The 18,177-nt window shown below is 40.1% G+C and overlaps 1 protein-coding gene across 1 annotated transcript in view; it reads left to right on the forward strand.

The window, feature by feature from the left end:
- Positions 1-18,177, forward strand: part of LOC149266414 (aspartic proteinase 36-like) — a 210,418-nt gene that overhangs the window by 171,468 nt on the left and 20,773 nt on the right. Inside the window, exon 8 of the mRNA XM_089408156.1 lies at positions 8,975-9,046. Coding sequence (XP_089264282.1) covers positions 8,975-9,046 — 72 coding nt within the window. The remainder of the gene's footprint in view (positions 1-8,974; positions 9,047-18,177) is intronic.

Consider the following 18,177-nt stretch of genomic DNA (forward strand, 5'->3'; position numbering starts at 1 on the left):
TCATAGCTTTCAAGAGCAAATCTCTTTGCTGCGTTAATTTCAACAAATCAAAGTATGTGATATTAGCCTTAGATTTCTTAAGATCATCCACAATATTATAATCAATGTTATAAACAGGATAGGGTAGAGTAAACATACCGGTTTTGCCATTCTTAGGTGGGAGTTTACCATCTTGAGTAGCCTTCGTTGCAGCGGGAGATGCATTTTCTTTCTCTGGATGGTTTGCAACTGGGGTATTCTTGGACTGACCACTAGGTCTACTCTTCTCAATAGGGAATTTGGGAGTAGGTGCCTTCACAGGGCAGACATCTTTCTTGGTCTGATCTACAGGCTTCATCACACCTGCAAGTGGCCCTTTGCTTCGTGTGTGGATTTCATTAGTGTGGATTTCTGCCATACTGTCTCCTTGGTCATCTCTCATTTGTATAGAAATCCCACAGTACGTTGATTTGAGATTCTTCTTCCAAGGGCTCTTCTACTTGGTATTCTTCCTCATCTTCTTGTTCTGGCTCTAGCTCCACTATAGGTTCTTCTTGGTTAAGGAGCGATCCGATAAGAGCCAACTCTTCTGTGTTTAAATTCCCTTCATTGGGTGGAGCAGGCAGTGCAAGTGGACCATGACCACCTTCTGCCTTCTTACGATAGAAAGGTTTGAAAGGTTTTCTGTTGTTATACTCTCCTACACTCCCGCTTGTACTCTCTCCAGAATTCCTTTTCATATCGATGACTGTATTTGTCAACTTCTTAATGATCCGATGCAGACCTTCTACATCTGTGGTATCCTTTTCTTTGGTTTCAGCCCCCTTGTTATCACTCCCATTATTCTTCTTGGATGCTTGAGAGGCTTTCTTTTCTCTGGTTGTAGGGTGGCATGTTGTGAGACTGAGCATTTCATTCTCGACCTTTACTGCTTCATTGATAGCACCTTGTAAGGTTTGTGCGTTACTCCTCTTGACCCACATCGCAGTAGGGACAGGGAGAGCAGTGATGTAGAATTCCATGAGCACCTCCTCAGTAGGTCTAGCAGTGGCTGGGATTCTATTGAACAAGGTGTTGAACCAGATGTTAAAATCCTTGACCTTTTCTTTGGTTTCCATTTTCAAACGGGATAGTTCTAGAACTAAGGCCGCAGGGGTTTTGTCATCGCCATACTTGTCTAAAAAGGCCTGTTGAAAGGCAGCCCACGAAGTGATTGATCCCGTCTCAAGCTAAAGTACCATGTGGAAGCTGCACCAATCAGGGTAAAAGGGAATAGGCGACAAACTATATCTTCATCAGCTACCCCCAGCATGCGCACGACCAGGAAGAACGAATTGATATGGTTTTCAGCGGTGTCTCCCCGCTCAGGGTTGAATTTAGGCAGTACCTTTTCTGCATTCTTGGGTAAGGGATGCTGCTGCCCAGGTATCACCACGACATCCTGAGCGAGCCAAGGAGGCAGTGCTCCCGGAGGAGGTGGGAGTTGGTTTCCACTCGGTTGAGGAATATTAGCCATATCAAGGATAGGGATGTTCTGGTTGAGGGTTTCTTCGTTAGGATTTTCCAAATCAGGCTAGGGATTGCCTTCAGACGGGGAATCCTCAGGGATTTCTTCCCAAGGAGAGTTGATACTCTGTAAAGAATCAAGCACAATATCTTCAAGAGAAGGGGCTGCAGATGTCTCTTCGTTTATGTGATAGACCCTTGGTTTTCTTTTTGCTGTCGGAGGTAAAGATTGAAAGATAGGGAGCTATGATAGGGAATGAGCGTAAGCTCGAGTAAGTCTTCTGACTGGTTGTTCCTGAGTGATAGGATACTCCCACAGTGTCTCTTCTTCAAAATGAGGCTTTTCCAGATGAGAGGATGGGTCTTTTTCGACCTTCACAATCCATGTATTAATCTTTTTGAATCCATGCGTGGCACCTATAGATGAAATCTTGAAAAGCTGTGGACGGCGGTTTAGGCCCTCCTTCTAGTTCCAATTTGTTGACATAGCAAATTTTCGCTATACCAACAAGGGGAACTAACCTAATCACAAGCCCCAATTAGACCTGCTTTCGTTTGGAATGGCTAGTTCCAATGGGTTTTAAGGGACTCGGTAAACTATTAAATGAGTTGAAAGATTGCTTATGGGAAGAAGGCTTCAATGAAATCAACAAAATTAAAACAGCTAACCTACATGTATCAACTCCTATCTAAGCTATTTCTAACTACTCTAGTTTATATCCTAACTATCCTAACCTATCCTGTAGGAGCAAAACAAAGGAGGTTAAACATCATATATAAATTCCAAGTCCAAATGAATCAATTACTAGTCCACTTAAGAACAACGCTGTATTAAATCCTAATTGCAATCCAATCATTCATACAGGAATACACATTCCATTTTATGGAATAAAATCTTGCAACTGATGTCTAACATAGTTTTGAATCAACAACCTTTCATGATTTAACCATGATGTTAAATCATATTCAAATAACCAGGCATAACCATGAACTGCAAGTTATCAATATGCACAAGAAAAACAAATATACATTTGCATTTATGCTAGTGATAACATTCTAATCAAAACACATAAGAGAAGAGGAAAATCAATCTGAAACAAAGGCTCCTCATTGAACCAAGCAGTCTCTCTTTATTCACAATAAATCAGAGCTGTTTTTTCCAAACAAAAGGACCCCCTCTCCTATCAGGAGGTAATACTTACGTAGCCCTCCATGACCCTCCCTCTTCCATGACCTTTCATTTCCCCCATTTCATTTCACAGGTCAACATATGCAGATGAGAACGGTCGGTGAACTGCTGACACGTCGAGGTCACCCTTGGTGGAGCGTTCTCCTTCCTGGGGAAATGAATGGATGCCTTTGGAACAAAGGAGGATTTCATATCATTTCTTAACACCTGTGTGGAGTGGCTATCATTCTCTGTCATTTCCTGAAGAAAACTGAAGATGTTGCGCTCATCATCCCCACATTTGGCATGCTTTGTGATGTATCTGGCAATGATGACATCTTGATGGATTAGCGCTGTCATGAATGCTTCCACTGAACTGAAGGAGTGCCTCCATTATGTGGTTTCGCGGTCCGTGTTCCCTTTTGCAGAGTGTGTTTTGCAATGCTGACACCGGTAGGGCAGAGGTGTCATCCTGATACAACTCACCTTCATCCGTTACCGGGTTAGCGCGAGTTTGCTTGCAAAATAATCCATATCAGCTATGACGGTGATACATATGGCAAACAGGCCTACAAAACATGAATCTTGCGTTTATAACATCAAATGTGAAAGAATTCCCCTTTCTTTTTAATTTATGCACTGATTAAGTCCCGTGAATGTAAATCCGATTTACATTGCAAATCCTTGCAAAACACAGAGCGAAACCCAAAACCTGGACTTGAAATACTATGGGCGGGAACATATGGCATTTCCCATAAAAAACCGCGAACATAGCACTTTACCGAATACACAAGAAACACGGGAAAAACCCGCGTCTGGGCCGTATACCCGGACTTCAAATTTTATATGCTCGAGCCTAAAATTATCAGTGGGTTTGGCGTATGGTGTCGCGCCTTATGCATGAGCACTAGACCCCACTGATATCGATTTGCGATGGGGAGGGGCGGACCCGATAGCATATATATTGTGTTTAATCGGATTGGTGAGTCCGCCATATCACAAATTGTAATATGCGTAGGCCTAGGGCCTGACCGATTGCGATATGCGATTAGGCCGGACCCAATATATATATATATATATATAATATTTAATAGCCCCGGTGGGTCCGCAGTGTATGATTTCCCTTTGTAAAACCCGACTTCAACGTTTTTTCGAAAACACAAGTATGGGAAAACCCCGTGTCCGACCTGTTGTCACACAGATTTTCCAGGCAGTGCGACAACTTTTAGATCGGGCGCTGTCACCTTGATCTCCGATCCCTCCGTTTAAGCCGACGCCCTGAAGTAAGCTAAGGGGGGTAGACCCTATGAGATAAAGGTAAACCAACTTGGAACTAGCTGGGTTGGGAGACACAGCAGGGGGAAACAAGCACTTGATCGATTTAGAATTTGATTAGATCTTTAAATGCTTAAGACCAGTGCCTTATGGAGTTAATGAAAACCAAGTAATTAATTAACTATTGCTGCTTATGAAGTAATTTAATGATTGCTTGAAAATATTTACAAAATATCAAACATGTCACGAGCATTATATAATCCAAGCAACGATTAATTTCACCAGATGCAGAATATTCAATAGATGCGCAATGTTCTAGCAAATAAATTTCAAAAGATCAAATACTTTCAAGAAACCACGAAATTTTAAATGCTAACCAGCTCACAAAATGATTCACCACTTTTCAATAGCTAATATTTAAATAAACATTTAAGCGCATTTAACTATAGAGAAGTGGAACATAAATACCACAAAAGACACCAAAATGAATTTTCAATTTTTAGTTAATCTTTTCAAAATTTTTATTTTTATTTTTTATATATTTTTATATTTTTTTATAAAATTCTAAGAATAAAACAAGACTAAAATCTAAATAAATAAAATTTAAATCTAAATGAAAATAAAAATCTAAACTATAAAACAAAATTCTAAATAAAAGCCTAAAGATTAACTTTTTATGCTTTTGGGATTTTTTTTTTGTTTAATTTAATTAATTATTAATTAATTAATTTTTTTTAAATGTATTTAATTGAAATCAAAGAAAATCAAAACAAATAAAATAAAAATGAAAATTAAAATGTCTTAAAACTAAAATCAGAAAAGTAAATAATAAAAAAAAGGTCTAGATCTAACACCTAATATATATAACAAAAATGAAAATTTAAAAAAAAAATCTAAATCCTAACTAAAAAGAACTCAGATCTAAATCTAAATTAAACAAAAACCTAACCTAAAACTAACCAATGCATATGAAAAACTCCAACCCGTAAAAAAAAATTCGCATTTAGTTTATGGCTATGCAGGTTTGCGTGAGAGGAATTTGATGGCGACAGAGAGGACGCGGGAGAGAAAAGGCTGCGTAGAGAGGAGAATGAAATGGCCGGGGAAAGCGCTGCGTGAGGGTTGGCGACGCAGCGTGGAGCTGTGATGAAGCCGTAGAAATGTGGGCAGCGAAGGAATGCGTGGAGAGGGTGAGCGCGGGTTAGGACAGCGGATGGGGGAATTGCTGAGCAGTATGGCAGTGTGGAGCTGGAAGATCCATTGGCAGAAGGCGAAGGATGAACGACGTGAGGACGTTATTGCAGGTTGAGGATGGGAGAGATACGCTGAGGCTGACAGCGTGAGGAGCAAAAGCTGCTAACATCACCTCCTTTACCCTTGATCCTTTGGCTCTCCTTGACCCTTGAGCCTTTGGCCCAACCATCCATCAACTATGAGCAAAAACTCCTACCTCTGGGCCGAGGTCAATGTCTGTTCCTATCCAGGAGTGCGCGCAGGATGAAGGTTGATTCAGCAAGGGAATGAGGGATGTAGATGAGTGATGGAAAGGAATCGTAGCCGCAGAGGATTGCAGGTTTTAGGGGCGTATGGGCATTTTGGAGCTGGGGTTTGGCACACAGGATTAGTGAGGAAAACGCAAGGATGGAGATTGCGTGCCACAGCGTGAGGGTTTTGGCAGCAGAAAGGTGGAGGTTGCAGTGAGAAGTGGAAAACTGAGGTTGCCAAAGGGAAAATTAGATTGCCCAAAGGATTTTTTTTTTTTGGTGTAATAAAAATGAAACCTTAGGCAGCAACAGAAGAAACTGAAAACGCAAGTAGCAAACTGGTGTCCCAGAAACCCTTGAAGAATTTTTTTGAAAATTTTAATAGAAATTTTGAATTGTGCTGCTTCAGATTTGTCAATTGAACCCTTATAAAAATTTGCTAGATTTTCAAACCCTTGAACAACAGAAACGTGCACCTGCAAGAAAGTAAAGCAAATATTCTTGCTAGAGCTGATCCTGAGGCCAGATCTTACCCTCCAGGGTCTAGATCTGGCATCAAACAAAAATCTCCTCTTCAGACTTGTGACCTGCAATGACAAAACAGAATACCCAGAAACAATACGTGCAAAGATGAAACTAAAAACCCTAAAAAAACCAGCTAAATAATTACAATATCGACAAGATAAAGGCTCTAAGTAGCCAGATCTGTCGTTATGCCACACACACACACACACACACATATATATATATATTTAAGATTTCAAGTTTGATATGAGGTGCTTCAGAAAACCCTTCATGCATCCACAACAGAAATTCTAATGATAAGCCTGGGATCAAAACCAGCTAGGCTCTTCAGAAAATGCAATCCGGGAGTTGGCTGGGTCAGCTAAGAACTTCCCCGAACCCCTGGTAAACTTAAAATCAAGGATATCTTGCACAGCTTAATTCAACCATTAACAAAGAGGGAGAAAACTACACTAAAATCTGGATCTAATGGAGATACCTGCCATCATATTCAAAAATTTAACTACCATTCAAACCCTAGCGACTAAACAAGATACCTGTGTTTAAAATCACTCTTCATCAAGCTATCATCAATGGCTGAAAATAAATTTATGCAGAAAAATAAAACATCTTACAACATTTCTAGAAGAGTAACACCAGCAAGATTTCAACCGCAAAGTCTTTCTTTATTGCACATGAAAAAATGACTACAAGAGAGCTTTCTTTAGCACACGACTCTAAGATCGAATTATCTCAAATGACCCCTGACACCCTATTTAAAGGAAAAATTCCCAATGGCTAGTTCGAGTGATCCATGTCAAAGTGATCTTGACTGTCGATGAGGATCAAAATCTCTTTTAATCTCATCCGTCGAAATTTTAAATATATTAAAAAATTAAAATCTTGCATTTATTTCCTCAAAACTTTGACTTACAATTATTTTATTATTTTATTTTATTTTTCAATTTTATATATATATATATATTTTTTTTTAATTTAAAACTTTTTTTTAATATTTTTTAATTTTTTAATTTTTTATTATTTATATTTTTTTATTATTTTTTTACTAGACCCTCGAACTTAGCCTTTGGAGAAATCACCTAGGACCTAGGACTATTGAGGGGATAAAACATTTTCTAACCCTCAAGACACTTTACATCATGACCTTTACAATTTTACATCTCAAGGGGGAAAACCCATTTGACATAGACCCTCATAGACCACCTAGTTCTGTGACACAAATATAATCTAGCAGATCAAGAAATTTGTAATAACCTAACCAAATAGTTAGAATTATTTCCAAATTACTTTTACATAGACTCGAAGCACACTAGGATTCCCCTATGATTCTAATGACAAAATCCATTCCGACTTTGGGGTTAGGTTGAAGGAAAACTCTGCCGATCATGGATCAGTGAGACAAAAAACCTTCCAGAATGTAGATTATCACTAGAAAATTAGGTTTGCCTAAGCAATTTACATACATGACTCAGATCTACTAAGATTATTTACAATTTACACATGCAGACTGGGTTTACAACATAACATGATCGGGCTGATGATGACAGTGAAATTGCATGGACATGTCAATCAAGCGCTATCCCTTTTGTGAAAAAGGGGGTGTACTTCTGTGGGTAGTTGACACGTAGTGGTCAACACAGCCATAAGGCCAGACCTGAAATGTTATATGCTCTGGTCTATAATCATCGACGGGTCCGGGGTATAACAATGTGCCTTATATATAGGCCCCAGACCCTGCGGATTGGATATGCAATGGGAGGGTGGACCCGATAGAATATATATCATGATTAATATAGCCGTTGGGTCTAGAAGACGTACACGCCCTTTATATATATAGCTTTGGGGCTTGCCGATAGTGATTTGCGATGGGATCCGGACCCGAAATATATGCATTTGGGTTAATGAAACCAGTTGGATCCGGAAGCCATGAATGCATTGTGTTAATTGCGATAGGCCCAAAAAAAGGGATTTATGCATGTTTTGTGAAGTATTTCCGCTATAAGGAATTATGATGCGATAGAAGGTTTTGAGGGTTTAAAAGGTTTTGATGGGCGGAATGAATGGAGGGTTAGGCTGGGTGATGAATGGACCGTGTAGCAAGGTCTAAAAAGGGGGTCTTGACCATTAAGAACTGAAGATTTGGCCCGGCAACAAGTTAAAGTCTCTGGGACTAAACAGATCATTCAGAGAGGTAGAAGACCAACTTTAGGGGACCCATTCAAAATTACTGCCAAGGCAAGTTTGATAGGGTGGTGGTTGTGACCACAACAGGCGGACACAGCAGCAGGTCCATAGTGCAGCCTGCCTGAGTTCTTGTGCATATCAGAGTGTTAGCAAGATAGTCATATAGGGAAGTAGATGGCACATGCATGCCTTCAACAATCATGTGCCGATCCTAGTTTATTTCCAGTTTTTTCACCGTCAATTGCTGCTGTTCTAAATTAGCAAAATTCCAGTTCAGATCAGTTTCTATTACAGTTCATTTTTCAGTTGAGATAATTTAGAGAGCATGCATGAAAAGCTGAGTGAGGGCACAGATCTCAAGAAGTGTGCGTGCATACATGCCACAGTCATCTTTATTTTGGGGCACACTAACTTTGGGAATGTTATTCATGCAGGAGGTTGCAGAGGCTGTATTAATTAGGGTTAGGGTTTGACACTGTTAGTTGGGGTCTCTTCTTGCATGTGTCCAGATAAATTCTCTTCCCCTTGTCTCTTATTCTGTATAAGAATGAAGGGGACATCACTGAGATAGTGAATGACATAGCAATTGATCTTTTGTTTTGTGATTTTATTCTTTACAACTAGTAGAATAAAATTGTTTTTTTCAGAGGTCAGATCTGCATGTTTGTTATTCATGTTATTAGCAGTATATGTTTTTCAGGTTTATTTTATAGGTTCTTCATTCTATGTTGCTTTGTCTGTTCTAACATTTTGTCCAAATTTGAATTGAGATTTTTCCATATTTAAAATGGATATTTGTTGGTTCTTTTGTTTTGAAAATTTTTGAGCTGAGTTATATACATCATTTTGACAGATTTGGTGCTAAAGAATAAGCTGGTTGTTTATGATCTCGAGAATCAAACAATTGGATGGGTTGATTACAATTGTGAGTAATATTCTTTATTATCATTATGGTGCTCAGATATACAATACTTAAACTATGTTCATTGACACCTTTTCATTTTAATGAAAGATGTTCAATTATTTATATGCAGGAATTCAATATATTACTTGACATGTGAAATTTCATCAACTTTTAGAATTTTCCTCATACTATATGATGTGGTGAAGATACTAGTAGATATGATCTGTCGAAAAATATTGTGTAAGAAACTTTAGATGCAAAGCATTCTTTTATTGCCCCAAGTACAAGGTATTCATGACTAGTTACAACGGCTTCCAACAAAATAAACATGTGAAAGAATTGCATAAATAAAGCCTCATATGAGATAGATATTGTTACTCACCAAAAGTGGGTGACCCTATAGGAGAAAATTTTCTGCCATCATCTATTCCAGCCGGCCAGCTAGCAGCCCCTGACAGCCACTACTAGCCAATGATGATGTGCCATTCATATCTCTGCCACCTTCATTAGTCATATGTTTCCTCATCCATTTGGCAAGAGCACATGTTGGAAGGTTGCCTTCTGATTAAAAGTTACTTTGCTCAATTTGTAATCAGGTCTTATGCTTGTTTGTATTTGGGAATTTGACATGGATTAGTGGGTGGTCAGGAAGAAAGAGGAGTTTTGACTGTAATCTTGTTCCCTCACCTTAAATGGTGGTTAATCTTTCATCCTAGTCTAGTGGGACCTCCTCTAACGACCCAATGGGTATAGTGTTGATTTTACATAGGTCTTCTATACTGGTAAGAACTTCTAATGAGTTAATTCTTTTACACATTTTATCCATGATTTCATCATTAAGTAAATACATAGAAGACATCAATAATATAACATTTATGACATTAGGATCACGAAGAAACAACCAAAACAAAGAACACAAGAGTTTACCTTGGGAAAACCCACATGGGTGAATAACCCAACAACCCTTTCAATAGAGAAATTCTTCAGTTTAACAGAGATACATCTTAGTCAAATACTAGGCCAAACCTGGTCCATCCTCCATCCTAGTCAAGTCATATTCCCATAGAATTTGGCCTGATTAAGTCTGCATTTTGCCATCTATAGAGCTCAATTCTTCCACAAAGATTCATTCATCACAAAGATACATTCATACGTCACAAAAAGACAAGGATCACAAAGATTCGTCCATCAAAGAAATTCTTCCACAAAAATAAAAAGGAGCTACTTCATAAGTGCGAGGGATAGAGAGAGACCTTTTGCTATTCTTCCTTCCTCATCTTCTTCATTAGAAAACACTTGCTTAGATGATCTGAATACCCCCTTCATACCACCTTTTTACCGAACTAGACATCAGGGGGGCAACCGGAGCTTTGAATTTCAGTAGAGCTATTGACGAAGGCGGCCTTCAAGCGAAATTCCTAAAGCATGGTAATAAGCCCCTTGTGTCCTATCTTGCTGATCTTTTTAGCCATTTGGTTTACTGAGGCTTCCCCCCTGCTTGGAACAAACATGTCATCCACCCTATCCAAAAGTTGGGGAGTATTTCTGATCCAAATAACTATCGAACTATTATGGTGGGTCACACATTCTCTAAACTTTATGCCACAATTCTACATCAGTGGCTTTCCATCAAACTAGAGCAACGAAATCTCAGATCCAGGGGGCAAGCGGGTTTCCATCCAAACCGCTAGACGATTGACCACATATTCACTGAAGAGGTTCGTCATTGTTCTGCAAGAGTATATAATTGCTTTGTTGACTTCTGGAAAGCGTTCAACATAGTGCCAAGGGAGGCACTTTTTCAGAGACTCTGTGACATTGGGATTTCCGAGACTCTCTTGGCAGCCATCATGATATTGTATGAGTTTGTTATTGGATGCTTAAAGTTGGCTCATGACCTGTCAGATTTCATTCAGGGTACCATTGGTGTGAAGTGTTGATTTTTGTAGCTTGGGAGGTCTCCAAGCCCGGAGGATCGCGGGTTTGGAGGAAGGAGCTGCACAAATGGCCTTGTGGGCTTGAAACCCAAGCTTGGGGTTTTGCACCCATTGATGTTGGGGACAAAACTATGGAGATATTTCGACATGTGATGGATGAAGATGATAGTACTCGTCGAGACAAATCTGATGCATTGAAAATCATCCGATTTCGAGTTGTGGTTGAAGAGAAATGAATTTTTGAAGTTATGGTGGGTTAATTTGTATAGTTGGGCAGGTCGACTTGAGGTTAAAATAGTGCCTTTTGTGGAGCTCCTTCCTCCAAACCCTTTATCCTTCAGGCTTGGAGTACCTCCCAAGCTACAAAAATCAACACTCCCTCTTAGCGAGGAAAGTACTTCCAAGGCTAGGAAGTAACCATCATCATCTTCGGCGACACTAGCCCATCTGCCATCCATCATTGCAACATACCTTGTAGAATGAATCTGGCAGTGTCAATAGTGCTTCTGCTCATCACAGCCTACACGATCTCCACTGGCTCAGTCTTGCAAGTACTCATCCTCCTGGATCAAACACAACTCGTGCAAATCCCTCCAATCTCGGATATGAAACATCGTGATCCGATGAAGACTCTTGCGTGCCAACGTGTAATTCATCACATGAAGCGATCTCGATCAACTTGATCTCATCCATGCCAAGGAAATCCTTGAGCTATCCCATCCATCCATGACAAATAACCGGAAGTCCATGATCAACAATCTAACCTACAACAAATTGTTGTTCACCAGGCTCACCATCAATCCACTAGAACTCCCAGCCAATCTCGCTACCAAGCCAGTCAAAACCACATCTCCATGTCTTCAGTTGAATCCTCTGCTCCATGATCTAGACACCCACAAATCCCTTTGAGTTGCTTCGTCATGCACACTCTGATTCATTGTCCCTCAAAGTAGCTCAGATACGCTCTGATACCATGTTGTTTTTCCACGACCTTGGTGTCTGGGATAGAATCTTAAATCTTTGACGCTACCAAACCAAGAATCACAACGATACTACTAGTGCACAAAATATGGACAACTTTTTACATATCCTGGAGCATAAGATGGAGCTCGATTAGAAGGACATCATTGTTTGGGCTGCAAGTTAGGGCAGACTCTAAAACAAAGGAGAAGGAGGCAACATTGGCATCTTTCATGACTGTTCTTGGAGGTCGAGTAGAATCTCAGGAGGGCCGAGTTGTTTGGGACATCCAATTACATCAAAACACATCAAATTACATCTTTGAAATTGGCCACAGGCAGAGCAACACAATGCATGGAGGAAGAGTGATGTTTTGGGCATGATTTTCCCTCATTGCAGGTTCGAATTCATTGCAAGAGGAGGCTGCAGTGGTAGAGAGCATTTCTGGGTTGTTTGTGACATGTTTAGGGCTGTCTTCTTGTGATTTAGGGTAGCGACTGCTACAACAAAGGGACCGAGGCCTGTTTTGGTGTAAACAGAGGGCTGGTTGGTAAGTTTTGGGGTTGGGAATTAGCCCTAGGGACAACGAGTTGGAGCACAAGCCTAGGAAGGAAGGCCGCAACTGTAGAAGGCCTTAGGAGTTGATTGGAAGGGCTTAACAGGGACTGTTAAGAAGCCTTAACCAGGCAACCAAGGTGACAATAGTGTACAACAGTCCAAAAGAGGTATGTATTTGATGTTGTGAGGTTGTTTTGATGTTAGGGATGGAGTCCTAGAGTTGGACAGTTGTGGACATCCGTGAAGCAAATTATATCAGCAGTTGTTTGGGTGTCACATCAAGAGGAGGAGCAAAAGGTTGCAAGTATTCATGTCCTCTTGAGTTGATATAATTTACAGATGGATGGTGTCCTAGAAGAGGATTGTTGATGAATTCCGTTGGCAGCCAAGGGGAGGGCTTCCTAGGTGTGAGGATGCCCTAGGCAGAGGTGGACGCTACAACAAGTGTTGGTCACTCGTGGACTATTGGAGGGCAGCGTGAGAGTAGATGTGATTGGGCATTTATGGTCTGCTAGAGGACAACGTGATACTGCCCAAGTTGGAGCCTAGTGTGCACCATCTTCGTGGACTTAGGTGGTTGATAGAGGCAAAAATTGAGCACAAGGGTTTGATCAACCGGAAGCAGTTTGAGTAGCTCGAGGCTTGTGTGTGGAGAAGGACATATACACCAGATGATGGGCAGTCCTCCTAGCCCATGTTCATTAAGGGAGATGGACATCTTTCAGTGATAGGTGGCAACCCTTTGTGCCCTATGTTGGTCTTCATTGGAGCAACGCAGGAAGACCATAGTCGGCTGAAGTCACTGAGGTGCTGAGGAGCAACAATGGGCAGATTGAGAGTTGTTCACAAACAGATTTGTGAACAAATAGATAGGAGTCTCGATGTGTTATGCCCTTGATGGACTAAGGCACAACTAGAGAGTAGATTGATAGCCGAGGCTTATTGACCAGATGGAATTGGAGCATTGATAGAGGTAAGAGCTACAGATCGGGAGGCGCTAGACTGAGCAAGTACAGGGTATGATCGAGAGGAGCTGAGAGAGCACGTTACATTAGCCAAATGGTCATTGTTGGTTGTCAATGGATTCGCACCAAGCCATAGTCTTGTGTCTTGTATCAGTGGATGTATGAGGGCCATTATCCCTAGTACGGGAGCCTTAGATTGTTGTATTATATGTTGATTAATATAACGAAGTTGGGTTGAAAATTGTAAAAAGTTGTCCATATTTTGTGCACTAGTAGATTTATTGTTGTTTATATTCTGCTATGCAAAGTAGTATCGTTGTGATTCTTGGTTTGGTAGCGTCAGAGATTTAAGATTCTGTCCCAGACACCAAGGGTCATGGAAAAAGAACATGAAGCAGGATTTAGTGGCCTTCCATTCTGCCTCAAGGTCATCTTCTTCCTAGTCTCTTTCTTCCACAGAGTTAGATCTCTCCTAGACTTGGTGGTGGGGAGAGAGCTTTACCCATACCTAGCACTTTGCTCCTCAGAGGCCCTCGCTTCAGACCAATCTACAGGTCGTGCACATGGGTGGTTCTCGGAGGCATCCTGACTCCTCTAATCTGTGGCCATTTCCCCAGAGTGCCTTCCCCCATTTAGATTCTCTCTTGATGCGCCAAGTCATCTTCTGTCGACTAAACAAGTGTTGAACCGGTGTATTAGAGAGGATATCTATTGGCTATGCACTTAGTTCACATGGATTTCCCCTCCTGTTGGCCTTGGTCCGAAGATGTCTTTCTATTTGGAGCATTTCTTAGAGCTGCAGGATGGCCTTATCATCCACCCCCTACCTTCACTGACATTGGATGCACTCTCTTAGGATACCCCTGGGGTAGCTTCATGTTAGATTGCTTCATCTTAGAGTTCAGATTGACCATCATATTCCCCAGTCAGATAGAATTAGCCAAGTGTGTCATCTTCTGGAACTAGAGACTGAGCGACACCTCATCTTCGGGTGCCATGTTTACTATGAGATCAGAGGACGTTTCCATTGTCTCTATAGGGATTCCAGGGGCTCCCTCTCTACTTTTTTCCGATACCAGGACCAAAGATGCCTAGCCCTTTTTATCAGGGAGATATTTACATACAGATATCAACTCTTGCACACATCGACTCACCTTGAGGCTTCTAGAACTATTACCTCTTACTTCCATGTTGTTTCGTCAGGTCGAAACAACAATTGACAAACAAAGTCTCAGTTTGCAGCAGACGGGAGAATGGTGAAACCATAGTTACAAAATTCAACACTCCCTCTTAACTAGGGAGGTATTGATAATGACTATCTAGATGTTCTCATGTTGACAAATTTCTTTAAGAAAAAGGTTATATCAATATCAATATCATCATCATCTGTGACTTAATCAACAACTTTGATATGTAGCTCATTATCCAATTACCATAATCTAGTCAATAACTTTGACATATGGTAAATCATCAACATCAACTAGTTGCCACAATTGTTTGGTGCCTCTGACCCATAATCCTAGCCAGTACTCCTGATACATAGCATAACATTTAGCATCAACTAGTCATCACAACTTTGGTCAATACCATTGACCCATAATATTGGTCGGTACTCCTGACTTAGACTAGTCTTGGTTCACCATTCTCTAGGTTGGTACCTTTGAACCCTTGGTAAAACTCCAAAGGCCACACTTTATCTGAGCAATTGGGCATGATGCTAAATGAGCTCCTCATCCTATCTGGAGAAACTGAGCCTGATTTTGAAAACCACATACTCAATTGAGTGACCCCGGGCTTCTATGATCTTTCTCCACAACTGGTCAACATCTTTGACACAGGGAGAATGACTATCCATGATGCTATCATATCAACACTCTTTCTCACTCTGAGGTATAAGACCATTCTTCATAAGAATGACTTTGTCTGATGTAGCTATCTCATCACTCCCTCTTGCTAAGAGAGACATGCTTAATCACTCCAAGCTTGTCGTGGGATAATCTGCTTCGTCATGACTCATACTAGAGCCATACTTGCTCTCTTCTTGTACCATGTCTTGGTACTAGATTTCAAGGTGCCTCGACCTATCATCAAGCTATCATCTACACATGATCAAACAATCCTGCGAGCTTGAAGTGATATTGTCATTCAAGTTGCAACATACTTAGCCTCTGAGTGTAACAAATTTTTGATTCCTGCTCAAAATGGAGCGATATACAAGCTCATTTTGTCTTCAACACTCCTTGCCCAATTGAATTTGTGAATCTTTGGTGTTGTACTTCTCTATTTGAGTTATCTCTCAAACCATAACTGATTGTGCCATGACCAACTGTACCATGCTGGTACTTCAACACATGTTGAGCTATATGCCTTGTCTCAATCATAATCTGATTTGCTTCCTTCACTTGGTCCCTCATCTTAGCTAATTTAAGGTTACCCTAACTAGGTATTCTTTCTGAAGTAGATCATGCCGTGGCAAATCTAGTTGCTCCCTTTGCCACTGATGCTATTGAAGCACATCAACTATATAATTAAGATCCTTCATTTGGATTCCAAAATTCAACTCCCTCTAAAGCTAAAACAAGCATTCTTGAGGAAGCCTTAACTGCTCCCTCTAAAGCATATGTTTTCAGTCAACGCTACTCCCTTTAACACACAGGTTTATTAGATTTCATTAGAAAAACAAATCATATAGGATCAACCTTGATCCATCAAGTCTAAGGAGCCTGTACAAAGCCTTCTTTCTGCTTACAAGTATAAGACTTCTTCATGTACCTCACAAATTTGAGGTAGCTCTTATGTACACTTCTTTCATCAAGGGAGGTGATTTCTACATCCATCTGATGTAATTTTCAACAAAATCATAAAGATAATAAACTTTTAACATAAGTGTATCTGATAAGATGTCCCTTCATAGTCTTCTCCCTCTCACTGAGGTAATCCTTCGCTTTGTACTTATCTCAAGTTGCCATTTACTAAATAATTCATCTTGGAAGTCACCACTGATTCCTTTTCGGCTTAGATCAAGAAACTTATTTTTCTACTCCCTCTAAGCTCCATCTGCTACCAAAGCATTGGTAACCTTCATTATGTACCTTCAATCCTCATTAGGAGGCCATGAACTAACAATGACAACCAAGCATAGGATTCAAAGGCAAGAAACTGACTAATAGTAAAACAACAATAATAGTAATAATTAAAGAAGAGAGATATAATATACTTATCTTTGAGAAAAATGTTAGCTCCTTGATCGTTTAGCATAGATTTGCAACTTTATTAGCTTCGTCCACATCATCGTCATGATGTCATTCCTTCCTTGCAAGAGCTAGGGTTTCTACCTTTAGTGGAAATATCTAATCCTAGGGTTTTTCTCTAAACACAAACCTTTTTTGCTTGCTAAGGTTTACTAACCCTAGATATCCAAATGTCTAAGACTTTAGAAGACTTTCAATATCTTCTTGCATGTCCAACATTCTTTGACATATGCAAGATTTTCTTTTCATATACAAATGTTCAAATGCCATCGAATCTCAATCCCTCAAAAATGAAGATGTCATGATCAAGGACCTTCTATTGGGTTGTCTTCATCAAGAGAGACATATGACAGATTCATTAGATACTGCTTTAGCAACATGATCTGGTCTCTCAATCCAAGTAGTCTCTGCTTCAAAAAATTATGTGTTGAAAAATGTAACCAAGTTTGGTCTTCATAATTATCTTTGTACTTATCAATATGTATTCCTTGTAAAAGGCACAAAGAAGAAAAATAAATTTATTATCATTATTATTATTTTCTTGTCAAAGCATGCTCTTTATGCTTCGAGGGTTTATTGAGTCAAGATTTTTTTTGTCATGTGTCAAAGTCCCATTTGGACAATTTTTAACAAAAAGAAAAATATTATTGAGTCAAAAGAGTCATTTTGTCCCACAAGACCAAGTCGGCCCTGTCTTTTCAAGTCATTCTTGAAGAGGCCCAATTCTACCTCTTGGACGAGGAAGAAACTTCGACCTCATTTGCTCACTCACTCACACTTTGATTTCTCTGCAAGAAAGGGGAAGAAGAAGAGTGAAGGCCAAGGAGAGAAAGAAGAATCCAAGGAAAGAAGAAAGATTGAATTTTTGCTTGTCTTTGCTCACACATGCAAAGTTGTTGGGGTTACTCTGTGAATTATAGGGTTGAAATTTTGTTTCTACGAAGGTGCTGGGGCAACTTTGTTTCCACGAAGGCGCTGGGGCAACTCTGTGAAGTTGCAGATTTGAAATTTTGACTTGAAGAGGTTTGACCAACTTTGATTCTTGTGGGGTTTTGCCCTGGCTTGGAGCCTACATCTTGTGTTCTTTGTCTCTTGTGATCCTCATGTACTTTATGTTCTGGTAATTGCTTGATGAAGAAGACATGCTTAAGTAATAAAAGCCAACAAACATTCACAAGTAATTATCAATTAAGAGGAATCAACCCTAATCTACAAGTATATTGATTTCTCAACATTTTGCACTTCAACTTTCAACCTTGAAGAGGAACTCGACCTCTTGTTATAATCTTGTAATGACTATCGAAGGTTGAGATTTGTTGCTTGGGAGGTACTCCAAGCCTTTGAGGATCAAGGGTTTGGAGGAAGGAGCTCCACAAGTGGCCTTGTGGGCTTGAAACCCAAGCTTGGGGTTTTGTACCCATCGATGTTGGGGCCAAAACCATGAGGAAATTTCTACATGTGATGGATGGAGATGATAGAGG

This window comes from Pinus tabuliformis, chromosome 6, assembly GCF_031772625.1.
Source record: "Pinus tabuliformis cultivar Carrire ecotype Pingquan chromosome 6, CPIR1, whole genome shotgun sequence".
Lineage (NCBI taxonomy): Eukaryota > Viridiplantae > Streptophyta > Pinopsida > Pinales > Pinaceae > Pinus > Pinus tabuliformis.